At 32.6% G+C, this 25,255-nt stretch overlaps 1 protein-coding gene and 2 pseudogenes across 4 annotated transcripts; 1 reads left to right on the plus strand and 2 right to left on the minus strand.

The window, feature by feature from the left end:
- Positions 1–4,399: 4,399 nt before the first annotated feature.
- LOC114759850 (CBL-interacting protein kinase 2-like) lies at positions 4,400–7,826 on the plus strand. Of its 4 annotated transcripts, none has more exons than XM_028949084.1 (3): positions 4,400–4,607; positions 5,314–7,169; positions 7,759–7,826. In XM_028949084.1, the coding sequence occupies exon 2, from the start codon at positions 5,726–5,728 to the stop codon at positions 7,127–7,129; it is 1,404 nt and encodes a 467-aa protein (XP_028804917.1). In that variant the 5' UTR covers positions 4,400–4,607; positions 5,314–5,725; the 3' UTR covers positions 7,130–7,169; positions 7,759–7,826. The 4 variants fall into 4 exon arrangements, with proteins under 4 accessions (XP_028804917.1, XP_028804919.1, XP_028804918.1 ...); XM_028949086.1 differs by lacking the exon at positions 7,759–7,826 and adding an exon at positions 7,655–7,730; XM_028949085.1 differs by lacking the exon at positions 7,759–7,826 and adding an exon at positions 7,623–7,646.
- Positions 7,827–13,412: 5,586 nt separating this feature from the next.
- LOC114759847 (uncharacterized) lies at positions 13,413–14,045 on the minus strand (annotated as a pseudogene).
- Positions 14,046–23,339: 9,294 nt separating this feature from the next.
- Positions 23,340–24,542, minus strand: LOC114759846 (CBL-interacting serine/threonine-protein kinase 14-like; annotated as a pseudogene).
- Positions 24,543–25,255: the final 713 nt, after the last annotated feature.

Raw genomic sequence — 25,255 nt, forward strand, 5'->3', positions numbered from 1 at the left:
TTAATAAAAACAAAAATTATAACAAACTCATTTTAAAAAGCTTTTCATAGAAATACATGGGCGAATTAGATTATTTTTATATCATTTATTCAATCGATATTTACTTAGTCAGTTATACTACATACATCCTGATTGCTTCTGACAACTTATTTAATTTAATTAAGTATTATTCTCAAGGACTTGAATTTCATAATATTTTGATCAAGAACTATAAAATAGATGATACATATTGAAATTATTTTAATCTTCATAATATTTTATATACCGCAAGATTTTCTTATATGTGCTCCTGGCATATTTTGGATCCTTTAAGGATAATCATGTAAATTTTACTATTTACTTATGCTCATCCACAGGTCATTGTAATGTTTAACAGGCATATTTCATAACTGACAAATTATTATATCCACCACAAAGTAATATGTCTTAGTATAATCATTTGTGAAAATCTATATTTTCACATAAACGTCTATATATTCTATAGAAATTTTATATTTCATGTATTAGGACTACAGGCCTTTTCACATATCAAAGTAATATTTTCATCATGTCTTTTCCTTTTTACTTTTCTTCTTGGCCAAATTTATATCTACTTTGTATGATAGATCTATGTGTAAGATCCTCCTTTTATCACATGATATTCTTATCAAAATCGTTATCGATAACCTTTATCTTTTCAGTTCCATTTTTCTCTTGTGACATAACTTACTAAGATCTCTTTCTTTCTCTTTAGGTACCTGAACTTCTTCTGGAGTTTTACAATTAGTTATGTCTTGACACTCTTCTAGAGTACATGCCTCCTCAATACAACTTTTAAGTTGTATGCTCCTCTTTATTCAAGATATTTATATTGGAACTGATTAACCTCTCATGCTTCCGGCATGTCTCATTTTTATTTATAATGATTGGAGCATTTTCAGCAGGAATAAGAGATTTAAAAATTTTCATTCAGGTCAGTAAAATATTTTGTAGTATTTCATGAATGCAATTTTGATGAACTTCTGGTCCATACTAATATATTTGAGGATCTAATTTAATAGTAATACTAATAATGCATTCCATACATTCTCTTTTCCAACTACTTAATTTCTTCCCCTCATGTTGAAAAAATCTGTCAAATAACAATGAACTAATTATGCAATATAAGCCTCCTAAATCCATTGACTTCCTTTAGGAACATTGTTTTGTTCCATTTTGAGGCAGACAAGAAGAAGGAGGTTCTTACCCAACAAATATCCCAATTTTCTTTTAATATCCATCTATGTGCACTATGGTGGATTGGTAGGAATAAATATTGTACATTTCAATTTTTTTAGATGAAAAAGATCTGGCTCCTGACCAAAAGCCAATTTTATTGGGAGAATTTTGTTGTCTTGATGTCTATAAGAGCTGCCATATATTAAATCAAATATGCCAACACTAAAATGGAAAAATTTGTTCTCATAAATATTGATCAAGCTATTCACGGATGCATTAACAAATGTTTTGCTGGATCAATTTGTTAAGCAGGCTTTTTAACATTAAAAGCCTGATATATAAATTCATTAGCATCTTTAAAATCAAGTTTTGAGAATCACATAGTCTGAAAAAATTTATCTAAATAATCTTGCAAACTTCAGGTTGCAAATTAATGTCAATCACACATCTTACCATTTTATATAGATGCATCTATTAAATATTGAATACTTATATGACTTATGTGCTTCTAAATGGGCCTATATATATTTCCAGAAATGTAGTGATTCATTTGAAAACAACATATAACTAGTGATATTTTATAATCAATTTTCTTTGAGAACAAGCAGCGCATACAAATTCTTAAAAATGTTGGCTATTCGGAAGAATCTTCTGGTTTTTCAATTGATATCAATACATAATCTTCAATAATTTGTTGCATCATATAGTTTAAGATGATCAAACAAGTCATGCCAATAATAAATCTAATTATATCAGTAAATGTCTAGTTTACTGTACCATGTTTCATTACCAACAATAAATTTTTTAATATAATATATGATTGATGATATTCATTTATGAAATTGATATGAAAAATATATCCAATATCAACTCATACTTATATTCCATCAATCTCCCCCTCAAGATTGAGTCATTCAAATATGATTTTTTTATTCATATATTTCATAAATAGTTACTGGCATATAATAAGTTAAAGCCAATAACCTATCTTTTGTTTGGAAGCCCAAGTACTTCCTAGTTCATATATAGTTACGGACTTTAATCTAATTGTACTATAACATTTATACTCTTTGGAGAATCAAAGCTGTGATGTAGATCTATGGGTCATATTTTTCACTATCAATATTTTGTCTACTGAGAAAGAAAAATCAATATTAGTTCTTTTGGAACTATATTAATATTATTAAATCTAGTTCTTTAGGAACTATATAATTTAGAAGGAATATGAAAGACAACTCTATTTTAATATATCATTAACATAATAACAAATAATTATGAGTATCACAGATTTAACGTGCAATACACATAGAGAACACACAAAAATGATGAAGCGCATTTAAAATGAACTTTTAAAAATAAAGTACAAATAAAACTGAACATTCAAAATTTCTCAATATTGATCAAGGTACTATAGACATTAAAAATATCCGAAACTAATATTGAATCAGATCATATAAATAAGATATAAATAAACAAAATGTAACTAGTAACTTTTGGGTCTATTTGATCTATTTAGTTTTATATCACACGCTTACCAATATCACAATATCAAATTCTTATAACAATTTGTTTATCACAAATCACAATAAATTTAAAGACTGATAAAAATTAAACATTATACATGCAGCCTTCTAGGCATATACTTGTATGTTTTCTATTTTTATATGTACTCTAGGCATCTATCTTTCTTCACAACTTATTGCCTTCAGGTATTAGAATTACCTTCGATATTTTTATAATATCATATAGTTTTTTTGATTCCACAACCTTTTTTTTTAACATTTTTTTTTCAATGAATTGATACATATTTGTCTATATGACTTCTGGTTATATTATAACATTTGTTCATAATTTTATATTGATCATAGGACTATTACTAATTCTTCTGCTATGATTCAATAGTCAAGCCCCAAGATTATTATCTTTTTAGTTATCAGTTCCACTGACATAATGTGATCATATTCTTCAATACTCTTATGGATATATTCCTTGCTTTCAATAGCACACCATCAATTTTCTCAAATATTAGTCTTTCGGACTATAACAAAATTTTCAAAACTATGAAGTTCTTTTGTATGGTTTAATTTTTTAAACCATCAATCTTCAGAACTTTGATATAGATTATCAAATTGTGACAATTTTGCCATGCCATTTGTTACAACCATAAGATGGTCTTTTGTCAAAGAATCATTAAAATGTGATATGGCTTCTGGCCATCTAATCACAAAATCAAGAGTACAATGACTATTAACCATTCATTTATATATTTAACATTTTACTTTCTAAGACAACAATTAACTAATATCGGAGATAATAATCATATATAGTAATGTTATAGATAAAAATAAACCTCATAGCAAATTAAGTATAAGGATAGTAGAATCATGAAAATATAATAGAAGTAAGAAATAAAAATAAAAATTTTTATATCTCAATACGATAAATAAAATATTCAACTACCAATGAATCAATAAGGTTAATATGAAAAACAACCATTTCCTCTAAATAAATTGGAGAAATTTACCAAACTGTTCGGATCAAACTATCTTTATTCAACAAACAAAACATCAATATGTATCAACTAGAAGCCATGAACTCTGATGGTAGAGTATCATGTTGATAATGTGTTATGAAATTAACCAACAATGAAAGTAGATTGGAGAAGAGAAGTAGACAAAAAAATGAGAGAATGATATTGTATTCTTTCACCTGCTTCACTTATATCACAATATAATGGTATGCCCTATTTATAGGCATAGTCTTACATATAAGTTACATTATTACTTAAACGATAGATACTGGACAATAAACCACTTGAATGTGAAGTGCGGGTGAGTTACAAGATTAAAGGCATAGTGGAGAAGTAATAGAGTAGTGAAAGATTAATGTCTAGTGAAAGTAATGGGAGTTGATGAAGTTGAAAAGGAAAAAGAGATGGATATCCATATTTGATCATATTGATAACAATGAGAGAATGTTAAACTGCATTATTTTAGTGATACATTAATTAATTAATATTATTATTCATTTATTTTATAAAAATTTGTATATTATGACGCGCATTTTTTGGCCAACATATTATTACACACATGAAACATGGACAGAATCATTTCCTTCGAAGTTGACATTTGATAAATGAGAGGAGAAATAAGGCGACATACTTGTCCTTTTAAGTCCTGCCTCTGCCTAATTCCATTCTTATTTCTTTTTCTGCGTCGTTTTCCTCCTTGCGTGATTTCCTGAACATATATTTTACTTCATCAAGAAGAAAAATCAGTACTCTTCTTTTGTTCTATCGCACTCTCCTTAAATTATTCTCTTTCCTGTTTCCTGTTTCCCTGCACTCTCGAATCTTCATCATTTCGTCTGGATGGGTGATCTTCAACAATCCGGTTCAGCTCCATCTTGAGGTTATATTCATTATAATTCCCTCGATCTGTTTCGGTTTCAGAGTTTATTCTGAGCACATGCATGATTTTCTTTTCTTCTCATGATGGGATCTTCGTAAATTGAATTTAATAGATTTGAGTTTATAAAATTAAAAAAAAAAAATTCTGGCTTTCAAGCAATTCCTGGTAAAATTCTGCGATCTGTGATTCCTCTGTAGCGAAATTGAACTAGAATTGCTTTGCATCTCTTTTACGGCAGCAGAAGAAAGGTTATGTGCATATGGTTAGCCAGTTGAGGTAGGGTTTCCAGTAATGAAACTATGGCTATTGTTTTTTTTTTTTTTTGGTGACAATGGTTTATGCACTGGCTCTTATTCTGATCCCTCTGGATAAATACTGTCTGAATTTTTGTTTTTATCTTCTAAAAAATGTCACGAAAAAAGTTTCTGATTCAAAATAGTATTTGAAGTGTCAATATTCTCTATATATCTGGTTGATTGTGTTCATTGCTATGGATTATTCGGTGCGGAGGTTTAGACAAATACTGGACTAGATTTTAGCTCTGTTTACTGACCCAGAAACGCTGAAGATTGATTCTGATTCAGCTACTGATATGCTGGGTTTTCCACACATTCATCTGTGTAATTTCATATTCCAAATTCTTGCATCAATCTTCTGAATGATTATTGAGGCCAATATTATTTGATCTTTGTTTTTCGGAATCTAGGGGGGAAATCTGCTGAAGTTGAAGTATACTACTGAATGTCCTCGACTGGCATGTGTAGCTTGCCCTTTTGATTGTCATTGAGATAGGCACTACCTGTGATGCCAAACGATGTGCCTTCATGATGAAAGCTCTGTCTTTGAGATCCATAAGGTTATGTCTCTGCTATTGCTTCATGCCCTACAAGAGTGGGTCAAAATTCTTTAGCTCATTTCTTATCATTTCTCTGATGCATAGTTGGCACACAAGTTTTTTAGAGTGCCATTCACATCAATACATGATCTATGTGAAGGTGGCGTAATAAATTTTTCCATATATACATATAGTTATAGTTATACTCTTCCCATTTGTAAATGATACTCTTTTATGTGAATGAAGTGGTAATGTATTATTTCATCTCACTGTGAGATTTGACATGGAGAATAAACCAAATATATTGATGCAAAGATATGAATTAGGAAGGTTGTTAGGCCAAGGTACCTTTGGAAAGGTATACTATGCCCGCAGTACAATAACTAACCAGAGCGTGGCTATTAAAATGATAAACAAGGACAAAGTTATGAAATCTGGACAAGCTGAACAGATCAAGCGGGAAATATCTGTAATGAGACGTGTGAAACATCCCAATGTTATACAGATTTATGAGGTTATGGCCACCAAAAGTAAGATTTACTTTGTTATTGAATATGCTAAAGGCGGTGAGCTCTTTGACAAGGTGGCCAAAGGAAAGCTCAAAGAAGATATTGCTCATAAATATTTTCAGCAGCTAGTGAATGCCATAGACTTTTGTCATAGTAGAGGCGTTTACCACCGTGACATAAAGCCAGAGAACCTTTTGTTGGATGAAAATGGGAACCTAAAGGTTTCTGATTTCGGATTGAGTGCTCTAGCTGAATCCAAGAGACAGGATGGCTTACTACATACACCTTGCGGCACGCCTGCCTATGTTGCTCCTGAACTCATCAAAAGGAAAGGTTATGATGGTGCTAAATCTGATACTTGGTCTTGTGGAGTTGTTTTGTTTGTCTTACTGGCAGGTTATCATCCTTTTCATGATTCAAATTTGATAATGATGTATAGGAAGATTTCCAAGGCGGACTTTAAATTCCCTACTTGGTTCTCCCCAGAAGTACGTAGACTGCTGATGAAGGTTTTGGATCCAAATCCTGATACTAGAATTCCCCTAGCTGAGATTAAGGAATCTTCTTGGTTTATTAAAGGGCCATGTCCTAGAGGTGGGAAATCTGAATTGGGGAACAAGAATGTCTCCACATCAGGTACAAAGCCCTGTGATCAAACCGACGAAAGTGATAGTATAGCAGCAGAAGCAACACAAGAGTCAGTTGTTCCCACAAGTATAAATGCTTTTGACATCATCTCCCGTTCTAAAGGTTTTGATCTATCTGGGTTCTTTGAAGATAGTTTCAAGAAGAGAGAAGCCAGATTTTCTTCAAGGCAACCAGCCTCAGTCATAATCTCCAAGCTGGAAGAAATCACCAAGCGTCTGAGGATGAAGATAAAGAAAAGAGCTGCAGGTTTGCTGAAATTAGAGGGCCTCAAGGAAGGTAGAAAAGGGACTCTAGGCATTGAGGTGGAGATCTTCGAGGCTGCTCCATTTTTCCATTTGGTTGAGATGAAAAAATCAAATGGAGACACTTTGGAATTTCAGAGCATATTGAAAGAGGAAATTAGGCCTGCTCTTAAGGATGTCGTTTGGGTTTGGCAAGGGGATCAGCAGCAACAATCACAGCCATCAGAGGACCAGATACAGATGCATGACCAGCCAGTAACACCATCCACATCTGTAACACATTCTTAATTTGAAGCCCAGTGTCTCTTCAAGTGTTTCACCTTTCACGGTATGCCCATTTTGCAGTCATGTTACTTTTGCACATCTGATGTAGCTATGATCTTATTGCGAAATAAATTTTAGTTGTCTCGTATTCATGATTCAATTTGTTTCCAATGACTTGAAGAAAATAATATCATCCTCCAAGCTTCGGATTTCCTATAGTAAAAAGCTTAGATCTAGTCCTTAGATATATGCTATCAGGTTTTTCTATAAAATAATGACATAATAACGAAATTTTTTATCAAGTAGGCAAGAATATGATATTCAGCCATTAGAATAAAGAAATGTCTATATTTTACATCTTATTGAAAAGTTTGATAGTAAACCATAACATTCTATACGCAAGCCCTGTGGGTGATTGTGAATAGTTTTTCAAGTAGTAATATGTGAATAGCCAGGTCGGAGGTTATCACGACATGTATAGGTGGCTAAATATTTTTTATTTTTGTGCCAAAGATAGGTGGCTAAATTTCTGCTAGTACTTTATGACAGAAGAAACTGTAATCGTCCGCAGCATTACGAACTGCACTATATCAAGTGTAGTTTGATGAAAATTTTTTTTCTCTCTTGACTTTCATTACGACAACAACAAGAAGTTTTATCCCACTAGATGGAGTCGGCTACATGAATCGCACAACATCAAAATACTCTATCAACAATCAAATTCTTAGGTATGTTGTGGATCAGGAGGTCCCGTTCATTTACTACCATACTACATAGTTGATCTTATAATATAGAATACAAGTTGGTTGGTTAAAGTGGAGGAAGGTTATCGCCTTATCGGTGTTATTTGCAATAAGAAGGTACCTGAGAAGTTTATAGGAAAATATTATCGGACTGCTATAAAACCAGTTATGTTGTGATTTTCACAGCATTGACTCTTTTACTGATTTTTGTTGGAATTGACATTGAAATTGAAATTGAAGTTGTCGGGTATTTTATTTGATAATTTGTCATTAATATTTGGATCAAATGAAAATTCAGGTAATCGCATTAAAGGACATGCTAGTTAGAGTTGGATCATCTCTGAAGACAATGTTTAGTATGATGAATGATGCTGATACTTTCCAAATTTCAGATAGAGAAGGGACTGCCAAAACATTAATTGAATTTGATTTTAAAAAGAAAAAGAAAAGCAACGATTAGAAATTGCTCCAGCGTTGAGACTATTATTTGAGAAGATGGTTTGAGATTATATGCCTGCTTAACATGATCTAGAAGAACTGTAATGATGTGCTTCATCAAGGAAAACAAACAACCCCTTCTTCATTGATACATGAAATTTGTCAAGCGTGTTCAATCTCCAGGATAGCATACTTGGGTATGCTCAATGGCATGTTCTCTCATAACTCATAAGAAACTCCCTCAAGTTCCGGAACCACCTAAATTTCATCATCATGGCTGGGACATTATCATATTTAAATTTAAAAGGTGCAGACATCACTTCTGTCATGGTGGTTATCAGAGTAAATGCTTACGAGAATTTATTTAGAGAAACGCAAGGCTAGCAAGATTGGATTTCATTTCCAAATGTCTTAAGAGCCTCTCTTTTCTAGATTACTTCAACGGACTCTCTCGATAGATCATAAAAACCCCCCTTTATTCGCTGTGTGGGGAAGCAATTCATAAAAGTACCATAGCCTATTTCAAGATCTTCAACCATCACTTGACGAGAAATTCTATCTCGTATTTCAATTTTCATCCTTCAATGTTAATAGTATTTTTAAAGACTCTTTTCTTAGATTTAATTCTTGTAATGTAGGTTGTTTTACTTATTGTAAGTTGTCAGTTCGAATATATTTCACACAAATAAAAAAATTTAAATTTTTTTAATTCTAATTTAAAATTCAACTACATTTTAATTTTAATTTTATTTAATTTACATTATATCTCATGTAAACAAAATTAATACAATAATAAATAAAAAATAAAATTGTACATTTATATAAAAAATTTCTCTTACTGCCTTATCAATAAGACTAAAAAATATCTTTTCTCTCTCGTTGCTTTATAAATATTGCTCTGTAAATATAACCAAAGGAGCATATCATTTGCTCGTGTTTCAAAAAAAAAAAAAGGTTTGAGAGAGAATTTGATCCACAGCTTTGTTTCTTTATTACTATTAGCCTGGTTTTCAAATCACTCAATCTCATTTCCAGGCTTACATCCACAATCAGATAAAAGATCTGATCACACATCATGATTATTCTCGATCAACCATAACTTAATACTACTTCCGGTCTTAATTATAAGAACCAGTTGACTAATTTGAGAATATTAAGGAAGTAAATTGAGTTAATTATTTATTCTAAATAGGTGTTATTTTTTTTAAAATATCCTTACTAATCAAGTGTATTGACTAGAATTATCATTGTTAAAGGGCTACTTTGACAAAAATGTATAAATATGAGAGACAAAGTGGATTGGGGTCTTATATTTAGGATCAAAATAAAAGTCAAACAGAGTCTTATATTAAGGATCGGAGGTAGTAATTACTAAAACAAAGGATATTACATAACACGGAGTATTCACTAATAACATTTTTTTTTTGTCACTAAAATCGGGATAGACATCTTCCTGCCGAATGCTTCTCAAAAGTAGTAGGACGTCAGAACCCATGAACATTGAGGAAATGTTCTTACCCACAACCTCCCTAAATACTACTTTTCACCTTTAATATAAAGTTCAGTTAATTAATTTGAAAAAATTAAAAAAATTACTAGATTTATTAAAATATTTATATTTATTATTTTTTCCCAAATAATTTCTCTTGGTTATAATTTGATATAGTCCCTCTAGTTTTTATTATAAGCTTCAAATAATTAATTCATAGATAATAACCAATTAGTTAAAAATAATAAATAGGTTAGAAATATTCTTTTATTTTCAAACATGCCATTATAATAAATGAGAAAACATGATAAGAGAGAAATAATTAAAGACAACATTAAAAAAATAAATTAAATGTTAAAACAAATCCAAATTGAAGCTTATAAAATGGACTACAATCCTTACTAAATTTGAAGTTTATAAATAGGACAAGAGGGAGTATAATCTAATAATACATAGAAACATTTTAAAGAAACCTTATAACATTTGTTCTATTTAAATAATTAGTAACTTTCTTAATCTCTCAAAATTAGTCAATTAGGTCTTACATTAAGTAGTAACTAATTTGCGAATATAAAAAAATTAATTAATTTAGTTATTTGTATTAAATATATATTATTTTCTCTAAAATACCCTTGTTTGTCATGTGTATTGAAATCACCCTCTTATGAAACTTTTAATATACATTTGCCAAAGGCTATTTGGAAAATAAATAAATAAATATAAGAGACAAAATTGATTGGGATGTTATCATTTAAAACCAAATTGAATTTCTAATTAGCTCTTATATTAAATACCAAAAATAGTGTTGAATTTCCCATAAATACAAACAATTATAGTAATCATTTATATTGACTCACCCTTGCTACAAACTAGAAAAAGCAGACAATTGTTCGATGGACAAAAGGAGGCAGGTAAAAATTATTAAACATTGAACACAAAGTATAATCAATTTGCTTGTAAGGTCTTCTTTGCAATCTTAATCTTCCGTATAAGATGAATTAAGCTTTTGATTTTAAAAGAAAAATTATCTGGTAATAAATTGAAACATTTTAGTAAAAAATACCTGCTTGTCAATTTTATTGACTAAAATGATCTAAATTTGAGTAGATATAATTATCTTCAACAAGTGTAACATATCTTCAACTATATGCAAAAATAATCAAAATGAAAGATATATTACATACAGTTAAAGATATGTTGCACACAACAACAACAAAAATTACATGTTCTGATGATAATTACAACCACCCAAATTCAAGTCTTTTTAACTAATAAAATTTTCAAATAGTTACTTTTTACCAATTTTCCCTGGTAAATGTGTCCATGACAGAAGCGACATCAGCACCGAAGAGTTTTTTTTTTTTTTTGGGGGGGGGGGGGAATCATTGCATAGCTCAATTCGATCATCTATAGACGACTAAACCCGACATAATCATGCTAAATCAATTTCCAATCAATAGAATGAGAGTTAAAATGTAAAATTACCATTTTGACACGAAGAAGCTAAAGTTGAATAGTTTGAAGTCTTTTGCTCTCAGTTTTTTTTTTTTTTTTTTTTATGTTGTTCCCATGTCGGTATATTAGTAGCTGGCAAAGAAAGTGAGATAGAATGGACCTAAAATGGCTGAAACCAAAAGGCTTTACTCAGTGAGTCATTTCACACTTGGTTTGCATCGCCCTCGGAAAAAAATTATTGGTTAGAAAGCTTAAATTGTGATACATGTAACAGAGGAATTGAAGTAGAACTCAGTAAACTTTCATTTCAATTTTTATTTCCAAGATCACGGTTTGGCATATATTCTTTACTTCATCTACAACCAAGCATAGTACGAAGGGGAACAACCTGAAATTAAAGACAGGTAAAATCATAAAAAAAATTTATTGAGCCTATTTCACCAGTTTTTAAAATTACATATTACTTGTTTTAAATGTGGCCTTGCAAAAGACGTGACCTGAATTAATTAAGATAAGCAAAAACACTTTAAGGGGCATCCCATTTCAAATCTCCTGCAAGTTTAGCACAATGTCATCAACAAGACACTCATAAAGTTGCGGCAAATAAAAAAAACCATATCCTGTGGCATCCTATACACAGATAATGATGAGAACAATGCTCCACTTACTGACACAATATTTGGCCCCAATATTGACACATACCAATATTTGAGAGCATATCCGTAGCTGACAACAATTTCCACTTGCCACTATCCCATTTAATAAGTTATCTTAGTAAAACGTTGCATGGTGGGTTTATTTTCGGTTTTATTTTCCTTTAAAAGGGATATTCTCATGGTCTGCAATTGGACAGGATAATACGATGCTTTAATGAGTCTCAAGATTTCATGAAGACAACCATAATCAATTCGTATCCTTTAGGTTTGTTTGGGTGCATCCTAATATACTGTCGGACTTCTGACAAACTCCTTCAGAAAAACTGGATATTGGAAAATGATGAGACATAGATTCTTTCTTTTCTTTTATTTTCTTTTGGTAGGAGAGGCATGGATAAAGTTATTTTCAGTTTGTAGTGGTAAATTCTCTTCAGCACAAAACTTCTGAAGGTGGAACATCAATTCAGTCATTCATCAAACACAGCTAACTTACCCCCAGCATCTTGAAATTTCCCTATTCGTATTTTGGCCTAAGCAGAATTTCCCCAGAGCAGTACCTAGATATATGATTCTCCAAATGGATTCTTCTAGAGTCAATTCTCAGCAAGGAATCTGATGCAGGTTTGTAATTCAGACAGGAGATAGGAAGAGACAAGAACATGGATTGAAAGAGGAAAACAGGAATTAGAGATTGAAGAGTGCAACTGTATTATTCACACATAATATGAAATACAAGTAGGTAGATACATCTAATTATTATAGGCAGCAATAATTCCAGCAGTTATTTTCTAACTAACTCTTATAACTCCTTATTCTGTCATTTATGATATTATTACACAACAGAATCTCTCCACCCCGGAATAAACGATATAGTAAAAAATTTAGATTCTTACAAGGTTTATTCTTAAGGGGGGGAAAAATCTGTTCAGTCTAGTTTAATGAACTGTATAAAGAAGCTTTGCATGATTCTCTTACCGTGACAAGCAACTTGCATTCCTCCTAAGCATAATTTCAGGGTCATCTTTGGCTTCATTCTGGGTAATTCAATATCGTCAATATTTCTTTCTCTGATAGCTAACAAACCACACGAAACCAAAGGAACAAACCAAAAGCCAGACAAGTTTGATTGTCACTATACAAAAGCCATCTGCTCACAACAAACTGATAACTTGTGCTTGTTACACAATAACGCCTTCAACTTATTGAACTTTAATTGAAAGTATCATATCTCCAGCGACAGAGCAAATGAAGGAGGTTAAATTATTTGAAACTGAAAGTTTTAGTACCAATCAAGTTCCTCTGCGTCACCTCATTTCTCCAGCAGATCGTGTGCGTCATGAATTTAAAAGAAACAAATTTCTCACGGCAAAACGGTACTGACATTGACATTTATTTGACAATGGCCGACCACAAGCTACTCAATATGGTTATTTCTAAAAGCACGATAACTGTTTCAGTAATGATTTTTACCATTCAATCCAGCAACAACAATAATACTACCTCCAGCAATTTGCACGGATGTTATATTTAGAACTGGAGTAGTAACAATTAACGAGCATGACACAGAGATTTTCCAATTAACCTATGAGTTTTACAATCATAAGCAATCTTCGGGGAAAATTAAAACGACGAAGCGAAACCGAAACCAAACCCAAACCCAAACCTGAAATTTCAGTATTGCGACGAAATTAATGAAAACAGACGAACAAGGTAATCATGTGGACCGCTTTGACTTAGAGGAGGAGGTGAGATGGTTCCAGAGATATCGACCGGAAGCCATGTCGACGAAGGTCCAGAACCCAGATTCGATTGCTACCCGAACCTGCATTACCAAATTGAGAAATTTGGGGAAAAGAACACAGAACAATCTAAGGAATGTTGCAAAAGTAGAAAGTGAGAAAGAGGGGAAATGAAGGAACCTTGGAAAATGCAGGAATGGAAGAATCGGAGATTGGGCGGAGGAAGAAGCTTCGCCAGCATCATCATGATGAACAAGGTGAGGTTGAGATCTGAGGTTTCTGAAGACGAAAAAACCGGCGAGAGAGGCGGAGAGGAAGATGAGAAGAAGGCGGAGAGGACACATCTGCTGAAAATGATGCGATTCAGAAGCGCGTGGGAGGGAGGGAATGTCAGAGTCAGAGCCTGAAATTAAGGTCTTTGCATTTGGATTTGGATTTGGATTTGGGAAGTACTGACTAAAAAATACCTGCTCTCATGCAATGGCCCAGGCGGGTGGGCAGTTGCATCATGTTTTGTCAAATTCTTCTTCTTCTTTTTTCGGCCAACATTGTCAAATTCTTCTTTTTACTTGGCAATTGGGTTTTTGTTTTTGACCAGCACTTAGCAATTGGGTTTGAGTCTTGTAGTAAAAGGAGTTTTAATCCTCGCAATATAGCATAGTTAGTTTGGAATTCGGATTGAGAAATGTGCCTTTATTTAATCTTTGCATTCAACAAGATTGGCTCCTATTAGAGCATAAAAAAAATTGGAAAAATTGGTTAAAAATGCCACTTTGGCAAATTAATTAGGGAATGAAACCTACAATAAAAGTAAATGTATGGTTTTCTCAAATGTCAGTGAATGTATGAAAAAGATCATATTATTGTAATAGAGGCTAATTGTATATGAGGATCCTTTCTTACATATGACTAATTACATATGATAGATGTTTATTTGCATATGAATCATTACATATGATGGATACTTATTTGTATATGACTAATGCCTACTTACATATAAGTTTATTGTGTAATATGAATACCAATTGTGTATAATAAATGCTCACTTGTATATGTTGGATTCCTACTTGGTTGTGGGTCCTTTTTATATGTTAATGCTTAATACAAATGTTAATTGTATATAATAGATTCTCACTCACATATATCGAATGCTTACTTGCACATGGGTTCTTATATTATTGCATGTGGTCTATAATATGCAAATATATTTCAAATGTGCAAATAACTTTGGATTAAAAGCATCAATCCATGAACATTGCCCAGCAAGAATGATGGCATTGTACTCTCATGTTGTCTCATTCTTGTTTATTTTATTAAACTCTATTTACTTTGTTTTTTAGGTATTAAACAAAGCATATATAATTTAAAGAAACATCCTTCCCCTATATATATATACTTAGGCTGGAACTAAGGTGGCCACTGTTACTTTTATTTCTTTTCTTTCTTTTTTCTTTTTCAGGCTAGTTTCATTGGGTTTTTTTTTTTTTTTTTTTTTTGCTTTAAGGTCACACCTTAAATAGAAACATTCATGTTCATTTTTTAGTATATCGATGGGTCTTCCACATTCAAATTATCTCATAAAAAAACTGATGATATTATTTTGAAAAAAAAAAAAAAAACTTGTCATTCTAACTTTCTTACAGTGTCGGCCACCAAAATGAGTGGGAAGCACGCCTTCCTTGTACCCACTTCATCTCAACTATATTGCCCCTCTTCACTCCTTTAACCATCTTCTTAAACAAGAAGAACCAGAGCCTGAGACAAAAGGGCAAACTTGTCTTTAAAATTTTCCCACCAAGTCGGAAAATCAATTCCCACCAACTGGGCAATCCTAATACGCAATAAGAATAATCAACATATAAGTTTGGACTAACGATATACAATTAAAATCTATAGTATGCATGGGAAGATGGCTTCCCACCCATTTTGTGGGGAATTGATTATCTGACATGGTGGGAAAATTTCAAAGACAAGTTTGCCCTTTTGTCTTAGGCTCTGGTTCTTCTTCTCAATCAGGTGTCTGGTTTTTCTTGTTTAAAAAGATAGTTGAAGGAGTAAAGAGGGGCACTCTAGTTGAGATGAAAGTGGGTACGAGGAAGGCATGCTTCCCACTCATTTTGGTAGCCGACACTGTATGAAAATTTGAATGACAAGTTTGTTTTCAAAATAATATCATGAGCTTTTTTATGAGATACTCTAAATGTTAAAGACTCATCGATATACCAAAAAATGAGCATCAACGTTTCTGTTTAAGATGTGACCTCAAAGCAGAAAAAAAAATTCAATAAACTAGCCTAAACAAGAAAAAGAAACCAGAGAAATAAAAGCAACGGAAGCCACCTTGGTTGCAGCCCAAGTATATATGCTCTGTTTAATACTTTAAAAATAGAGACAAATAGAGTTTAATAAAATAAACAAGAATGAGAAAAGATGAGAGTACAATCAATGCCTTTATCCTTACCAGGCAATGTTCAGGGATCAATGCTTTTGATCCAAAGTGAAAAATTTTATCACCTAATGGTGATATGAGAAGGTTCCCACTTGAGAAGAATGAGTTTACCTCAAGCAAATTCAAATTTCATGTACTCAGGCATAGTTGAAGCAAAGGCCAAATCCGAATTTGGAGTTCCAAATTCGGATTTGAAAATCCAAATTGGGAATTTGGATTTTCAAATTTGGATGTGACACTATAGAAACAGAGTCTAAACTTAAATTTGGTCCATCACAGGGCTTGATAATTATTGACGAAATTCAATAAAATCTTTTGCTCTTGAAGTTTTGAGTAGGGAGTGAAAATCTGTAGTGATATAGGCAACAAGAAGTATAATAACTAAAAACAAACCTTCAAAGGCATTTAAAATTGCAAGCATTTGAAAGAGGGACTTGTTGCAAGAGAATATAAGAAAGATCTCTGGATAAACTCATCTCAGTTAAATTTGCAAGACCTGAATAATCCGTTAAAAGATTTTCTGCACATTACTATTTAATTTAATTTTCTATTTCATTTTCGTTATTGTTAATTATTGTTGTTATATAAGGTCATAAGTATCAAAATAAAATTGATTTGATTTGATATCTTAACATACCATCCTCGTATCATTATTTATATTATTTATATTTTTTAAAAAAATTAATATTTATATTTTTTTAAAATATCTATTATGTATTTTATATTTATATTGAATATTTTTATTTATTTATTTAAATTATAATTCATTATAAATTTTTTAATATACTTTTTTAGATATTGAATTTTTTATAATATTATTAAAGGTTAAAAAGTATTTTTTTATTTAATAATATTGTATCCTTTCATTAAGGGTAAAATGGTAAAATTGTACAATTTTTCAACCCATTTTCATCCAACTAAACATAAAACTTCTCATCAACTTATTTTCCATTCCACTATTTACCAAAAATGTCACCACTTAGAAAATTTTCATTTCATTCTTTTGTATTTCAACCAATTCTTCCTAGCCAAACGGCTCCTATGTTATATATTTTCTCATAAAAAAATTGAAAAAAAATACTCCGACATTTAATTTTTTCTAAAATCTCATGAAAAATTGACTTTTTTCCCTTTCTTTTTTCATTTTCGCCCTTATCCACAACTAACATTCATAATTTTTCATACATACTTAGCCCACATTAACCAATATAGGTGAACACTAAAAAAAAATTCTTAACCCTATCTTTGGTATGAGACAAATGGAGGAAAGGAGAGAAAAAAAGAAAATTTTAATGAGTCTGATTTAAAAGTTAAAGAAGTGGAGTTTTAAAATTTTAATAAAGAGAACATATAAGATAAAAGAATAGTATGATTAATTAAAAAATTTTAATCTCATGTTGTAATTTTTAAATCCAGCTCATTAAAACACTCTTAGAGAAAAAAAATTTTACTTGAAAGATTAACCATGATAGAAAAGAAAAAACTTCAAAATCATAAAACTTATAGCACGAGCAATGTCAATCATTAACTTGGGTCTTGAACTTTTAAGTTCAAAAATAACAATCAACCATATGTCCAAATGAAATCTCGTACTTTTGAACATATAAACTTATAAATCCTTTCAAAATAAGCCACAAAACTATTAATCAAAAGACAACTTTTATAAAAGAGTGTCACATGTAAGTCTTAGTAGACTCTGGCCTTCTAACAGCACTCTCAGCTATTAGCAAAGATCAAAAGTATTAGTTTACAAAATCAGAGTGAATGAGCCCTACATGGCAATATATAATAAGTCAGCATATAAAATAACAAGAAGGAAGCTATACAAGCTATAATAGTATTCTAAGCCTCTGGAGCTTTTTCTGATGAACCAACACCTGAATTATCACTTGAAAACATTAGAAACCATGGAGTGAGATAAAAGCCTAAGTAACCAACTTTCCAGCTCATAATACATATTAATATGTGCTTATGAGGTGTCAAGTGGAACAATTATCAAATCTCAAAAAATATAGATATGAATAGATTTATAAAAATGTATGTAGGGATAATCTCAATTATACAAACCCTCACTAAAAGGGCTAACACACAAGCCACATCAGTCTATCTCTTATTGTGGGGGATTAATCAGACATATAGGTCAATCCCTTAGTCCAAGAGATGAATAAGGAGCCACAAGGGCCTATCCCTCGCTACAAAGATGAAAAAAGCCAACAAATATGTACCAATGGTGGTCTTACCACTTGGAAGAATAAGACTCGACTCAAAATCTAAATAACAACCAATTAATCACACTATAACTAGAAATGTGTTAATCTTTTCTTAACATAATTCATGAGATATAAATCATATGTTAAATATTTCTTTCAAACTTCTCAATCACAATTTTAAAATATCCCACAAGACAATTTCCAAAACTCAAAAAGTATAACATATCATTAACATTGTTTCAAAATAGTAAAAAAGAAAAAAAAAACTCACAATCAATATATTAGCAAATATAACAAGTAGAAAATCGTTATCTCTTGCCAAAACGACGAAAAAGATTACCATAAGATCAATCCCGTGTTCAAACTAATAATTAGTCTACACAATTAATATAATCACATGTTAATATAAGCTAATTAATTAATTAATTACACTTATATATTTGTTAAGGTTTCTAAATTCTCAAAACTCTCAAAGCCCAAAATTAAGTATTTTAGCACTAATTTACCATTTTCTAACAACCAGATTACTTATTTACATCCTCCAAATTATTTACTTTAATAAAAGAATTTTTCTTAAAATTATTAAATATGAAATTATTATATTTTAAATCTAGAACCTCATTTCAAAATTAAACCTTCAAACTAAACCACCACAAATTCTATAGTACCTCAAACATACATAAATAAATAATTTGCTTAGATATTTCATAGTACAAATGTTATATTTCTAACAAATAAAAAGCTTTTAAGCTAAGATAATTATTTTAAAAATATCAAGTCACTCAATAAATAAAAGTAAACTGATAGAAATGATATACTAAAATAGCTCTAGAATATTATGGTCATCAATCAACAAGAATCCATATTCACTCCAAATCATGGACCTAAAAATTTTCTCGAAGTAGCGCAAAATTACTATCATTGGATAGATCTATATAAGTGAAATAATTTTTATGAAAAGAAGTTATTTTGTTTACTAATTTGCAAAGCTGAACTAAACTATAGACTAGCTGAACTAAACTCGGACCGTAGAAGGTTTTATATAAATATAATATATATATATATATATATATCTCTCTCTTAAGCGATGAGGGCAAACTACTCTTTTTTTTTTTTGATAATAATGAGAAACCTTATCCAGAGCCTACACGACCGCTTGCCATAGCCTTGCGGTCATCAACCAAAATATAAGATAACTCCCTGGGAATATCAACAATAACATGAAAACCTGTCGCTGCAGCAAGTCCTTGTTTAGCAATGAAGTCAGCAGCTTCGTTAAATTCCCTGTTCACGTACTCAATATTCACCTCCCACTCCCTGCTCATCAACAAGCGAATTTCACGAATGACATCATGCTCATAGTGGTGTTCCTCAGCATCATAAGTAATAAGCTCAATAGCATTGCTTGAATCAGACTCCAAGATAATCTTACGGTACCCGCAATCCCAAGCAAGCTTCATTCCATGTAGGCACCCCCATAGTTCTGCATGAAGTGCATCCCCATGCTCCAGATTATGTAGGAACCCCCGTAGAAACTCTCCTGCATTTCGTAGTAAACCACCACACGCACAGCTGTGATTAACAGAAGAATAAGCTCCATCCACATTGATTTTAATCCATCCTTGTGCCGGGGGTTGCCAGCCATGCTTCCTAGTAGCCCGTCGGATTTCCGGAAGTGACGCACCCGAAAGTGCTTTCTGATGACGCTTAATATTATCTAACATAGCAGTAGCGTTAGCTATTATATCTTCATTATACACCTTCTTTCCTTCGAAAAGATAAAGGTTCCGACGACGCCAAAGCCACCAGCAAATCACAGAAAAGATGCTCTTCCAGTTTTCACCGTTGATCTGCTTGGTGGTAATATTCCAACCTAGCCATTCATTGAAGTTCATCATGCAGAATTTTCGCCACATAGAAGGAGGTACCAGCTTTTTCCAAAGGATTCGAGTTTCATGACAATCACGGAAGACATGAATAAAGTCCTCCGCTTCTTTTTTACAAACTGGACAGCAATCATCATCACCCAGACCTCGTTTCCTTCTAATAGTGTTTGTTAAAAGACTCTAACGAGCTGCTAACCACATCATCGATCTACAGCGTTGGGGGATAGGCAGTTTCCATATTTTTTCCCAAAGCGGGTCAGAATCCATACCAGCAGTTGATAGCAGTTCATAGGCTGACTTAACTGTAAACATTCCACTACGTTCATGTTTCCATCTCACTGTGTTTCTGTTGGCAGCAATCTCCATACCTTCCTCAACCTTTTTCCAAGTCTTCTTTATTCCTAACCAGACGTTGGAGCCACCCCTTCCAACATCAATCTTTGGAATAAGATCATTACCACACCGATATTTATCACGAACAACTTTGACCCAGAAATCATTACGGCAATTAACAAGTTTCCATCCTAGCTTCATGAGATGAGGGCAAACTACTCTAATGGGCCCGTTTCTTTTTTTATACCTAATACTAATGTCATCTTATAATCTCTTTTATTTTTATAAATCATATTTTAGGTAAAATTCTCTTTACTCAATTAGGTGTGAGGTAAAATTATATTTACCATAAAATAATCATTTTTTCTAAATATTTAAACTTATGACTTAAAATTAGAATGTTACGGACCTAAAGATTTCAGCCAACACCACCACCAACCTGAACCAAAGCAGCTGTAAGTCTGTAACTGAAGGGGTCTACCAGAATCCAAAGCTAGCTATGCCAGATTGAAGAGGATTCGGAATGCCATACCCAATCATTAGCGGCTAAGAGAGAAGTAACTTGAGGAACGCCTTCATTTTTGTAGTCATCCACCCACCCCTTTCAGTGCCGTCATATATCCTTTCGTCCACACCGTTGCCCCCTTTTTCTCATCACTGACTAAACCATCCTTCCCTTAAAACCCACCCCCAGATCACAGAAGACAAGAACAGAGTCAAAGAAACTGAAATCCTAATCCTCCAAAACCAAAGCCCCAAGTCAGGTTGGTCGGGGAGAGAGAGGCGTGGGAGCCCTAATCATGAAGGCACAAGATCACTCAACATACGGAGAGACAAAAAACTCTCACCCACGAGAGACAGAAAACCATCTTACGAAAAAACCAAATTATGCTATGGATAATAAGAGTATATATAGAATCTAAATAATATCTACTACAATTTATTGAAATTTTTTCTCAAAAAATAAAATTAAATGCCAATTTGTAATATCTTACAAATTTAGATATAAGTAAACATTTGTGCAATGATAAACTCATCATGGATTTTTTTTTTATTTACCATAAAAGCAAGGCACTTATCGAAGAGCATCAAAGCAAGGAATTTGAAATTTGGGAGGCCCTAAATTTCAAATTTTTAAAAAATTGTATAAAAACAAAAGAATAATCCTTGTATATAGAGAAGTTGGCCAAAAAAGACAAGGATAGGAGAAAGCGGAGTTGAGCGGGCTGGTGATGATGGCCGTTGGACCAATTCTACCCAATCGCAAGCTAACACGTGTAAAACACCTACACCTCCATATCTGTTGACGCACTTCCTTTCCCGAACACATCGGATAATCGCTTCCCGTCCGAATCCAATCGGCCTTTAGAGTATTCCCCGGCAGAACTCGGTCAATTTGAAGGCAGGATTAGGTTAATTTAACACTATGAAATTTTTTTAAACACGTTTAGGTTTTTAAAATATTTTATAATTTATATAATTTTTTCTTAAAAGTATCTTTTTTGGAAAAGTAAGTTTGCCCTTAAGATATTGTTTTTAGAAGTAATTTTAACCTCATCAGTAATGTCTAAAAAGTCCACTAAATAGAGCTGTTGAGGCGCATTCAGCCCTAAAATATTTTTAAAATAACACTTAATATTCAAAATATTTTTTTGGTACAATTTTATTTTTAAATTATTTTCAATTTAACTTTTTATACCTCTTTTTCATATTTTCAGTACTTATTTTTCATTTTTTTTTTAGTACTCATGGGTACTTAAAGCTATTATTGTACCTAACTATTTAACTTTCTAACTAAATGAAGAGATACTAATCTTAGATGCTCCTAAGGAAATTCATCAACTTGATAAGTTGATGATGTATTGATTTCTTATCGGCAAAAAAGTTTTTTTTAAAAAAAAAAATGAGTTTGATTTCAAATTATGCCTTTGCAGCACAATTTACAGTTTGCACTTTTCAAACTTGAAGTGTAGACTGCAATACTTTAGATATATTTCTGAATTAAAATTTTAGTTATTTGGAATAAAATATAATTAACCCTACATGTACAAATATTCCTGCATGCTGTAAGTAATTCTCGTGATCTCTCTCCTTCCCAATATTGATAATCAGATTGCATTCTTATGCATGGCCTCAGATTAAATTAAGTTGTTAGATATATAATTAAGTTGTTAGATATATAAATAACTCTTTTACATTTTCGTTTCCGTGTCTATTTTGTAGAATAATTTTCTAGAACAAGAGTTTTTGCAATAAAAAACTAAAAAGAATTATCTGAATCATTATTTTAAAAATATATTCAAAAGGATGAATATTAAAAAATAATTTGCTTTATTAATTAGCATGATTTTCATTAATGAAAATATAATGTGCCACTTCTCTAATTTTTTTAACAACAAATTAAATAAATTTTTTGAATTTTTTGTTTTTCAAAACAAATGTTAATGTTTTTCGTGCACATCAGAACACGTAAAAGACAAATTTTTAAACATTTTTTTGTTTTTTAAACAAAAAAAAAACAAACACACCCTTGATTTTCTGAGAGTAATAAGTCTCGTTTTCTCATATATCTCAACAAAACAAACTACCAAATATTACAAGTTGTCTTAAAAATCCTCCATGAAACAGACATATAAAAAGAAAGCTAACCTGATTTTATCGGATTCAGCATATAGATGGTGAATCCCTGATGTCACAACAATACATACACATATATGTGCTATATATATAGTATTATGTGTATATAATTATGTATGTGTGTGCATTAGCTACATCAATTTATTCTGCTTTCGTATTATCTACGATCAAAATGGAGGAGATTTTAACCTCTCATTTGCTACGACGTCGTGCCAGCGGTACAGGCCGAACCGCGTAGCAGGGGCCTTAACCGGTTGTTCCAGAGACGCTCAAAGAAAACGACACCGTTTAAACCCCTCCTCTTTGCCTCCACTACCACCAGCTCATCTGTTAACCGGTAAACTTCAACGCAAATTCCCAAATTGTCCCTCACTCCCTCCGCGACCACCCTATATTCTTTCTTTCTCCTCCTCACGGTCAGGGCCTCTGCCATCGCCACCGCTTCCACCTTCTCCATTATCTTCTCCGGAGACTCTGCTGACACAAGCCAGTCGCTTCTCTCCGTCGCGTTATAGAACAAACTGGACAGGTCCAACCCCGGCGAGAGGGATATAATATCAAAGGCATTCAATTGGATTATCTCTGTCTCTCCACTGTCCTTTGACCCGAACCCGATATCATCCTCCTGTAACCTCACCTCCTTGTACCCTTTCTTGAACCACGGATCCTGATGGATCTCGCCGACGGTGATCCGGGTATTCGGATTCGTGTCAAGAAGCCGGGTAAGTAACCGCCGTAGGTCCGGTGACATCCACTTCGGACACCTAAATTCTCCTTTATGAATCTTCTTGTACATCACCATGAGATTCGGGTCATTGAAAGGTAAATAGCCGGCCGCCAACGTGAAGAGAATGACGACGCCGCACGACCACACATCCACCTTCGCTCCGTCGTATCCTTTCTTGGACCAGAACCTCCGGCGCCACGTAGGCCGGAGTGCCGCAGAGAGTGTGAAGCAATCCATCAGGTCGGGTCTGATTTCTGAGAGCACTCAATCCGAAATCCGAAACGACCAATGGCAGATGGCAGTACAACGGCATAGATAGATCAACTGCTGGAAATATTTCCGGCTGAGATCCTCGGAAAAGCGTCCCTGGGCGATTCTGGAGAATAACTCGCCACCTTTGACCAACTCGATGACGAAGAAGATCTTCGTCTTGGTGGCAAGGACCTCGTAGAACCTGACGATGTGCGCATGACGGAGCTGGCTCATGATGATGATCTCACGCTTGATATTGGAGGTGAGGCCGGAGCTGGTAATCTTCTTCTTGTTGAAGACTTTAATGGCGACGCTCTGAGAGGTTTCAAGGTTACGACCATGGTAGACCTTAGCAAAGGCACCACAACCCAGAAGCTTTCCGAGTTCATATTTGCCGAATAAGGCATTAATATTGTCCTCCATATCAGGTTCGATCTCTCGCTCCATTGAGGATCAGGAGCATAATGAAGAGAGATCGAACTCTTGGATCATAGAAACAATGGGGAGATCGATTATTAATGCATTGAATGAAATAAAAGTCGTCTCTAGGGTTTGGGTTGTTTGGTTTGGTTTCCTGAAGGTTAAGATAGATGGAGAAGATGAAGAAGAAGAAGGGTCGTTGCTGGGAGGGAACGCAAATTTCGGAAGAAAGATTGATGTCTAATTTAAGCCAACAATGAGCTAGGTGTACATTGAGAGGAAATAAGATTATAAACTGTTTGATGTTATATTAACTATATTAAAAACTGATGCAATATAATGGCATATTATAAAATGAATGAATCTAAAAATGCCTTACAAGGGCATTTGTAGTGCAGGTATTTATTAAGAAAATTTATTAGTTAAAAAAAATTGCGGTAATGGGTGATTTCATGTATTATCTTAATTAAAAAAATTTACATGAGGAGCGTCTTAAGAGTATGAATTTTACATACATATTGCTTTTCCAGTCATGAGTACTACGATGCTCATTGTTGTGATAAAATCTAAACTATTTAAAATTAGTTTTAATTATCTAAATTTAAAATTTTCAACTAGTATTTTAAGTAAAAAATTATTTTTAAGAAACTTATAATTAAGAGATTACATTTATTTTGGATTATGTACCTATTAGAAAAATTATTTTTTTTTAAAAA

This window comes from Neltuma alba, unplaced genomic scaffold (assembly GCF_004799145.2).
Source record: "Neltuma alba isolate B1F8T4 unplaced genomic scaffold, ASM479914v2 tig00010903_pilon, whole genome shotgun sequence".
In the NCBI taxonomy this organism is placed as follows: domain Eukaryota; kingdom Viridiplantae; phylum Streptophyta; class Magnoliopsida; order Fabales; family Fabaceae; genus Neltuma; species Neltuma alba.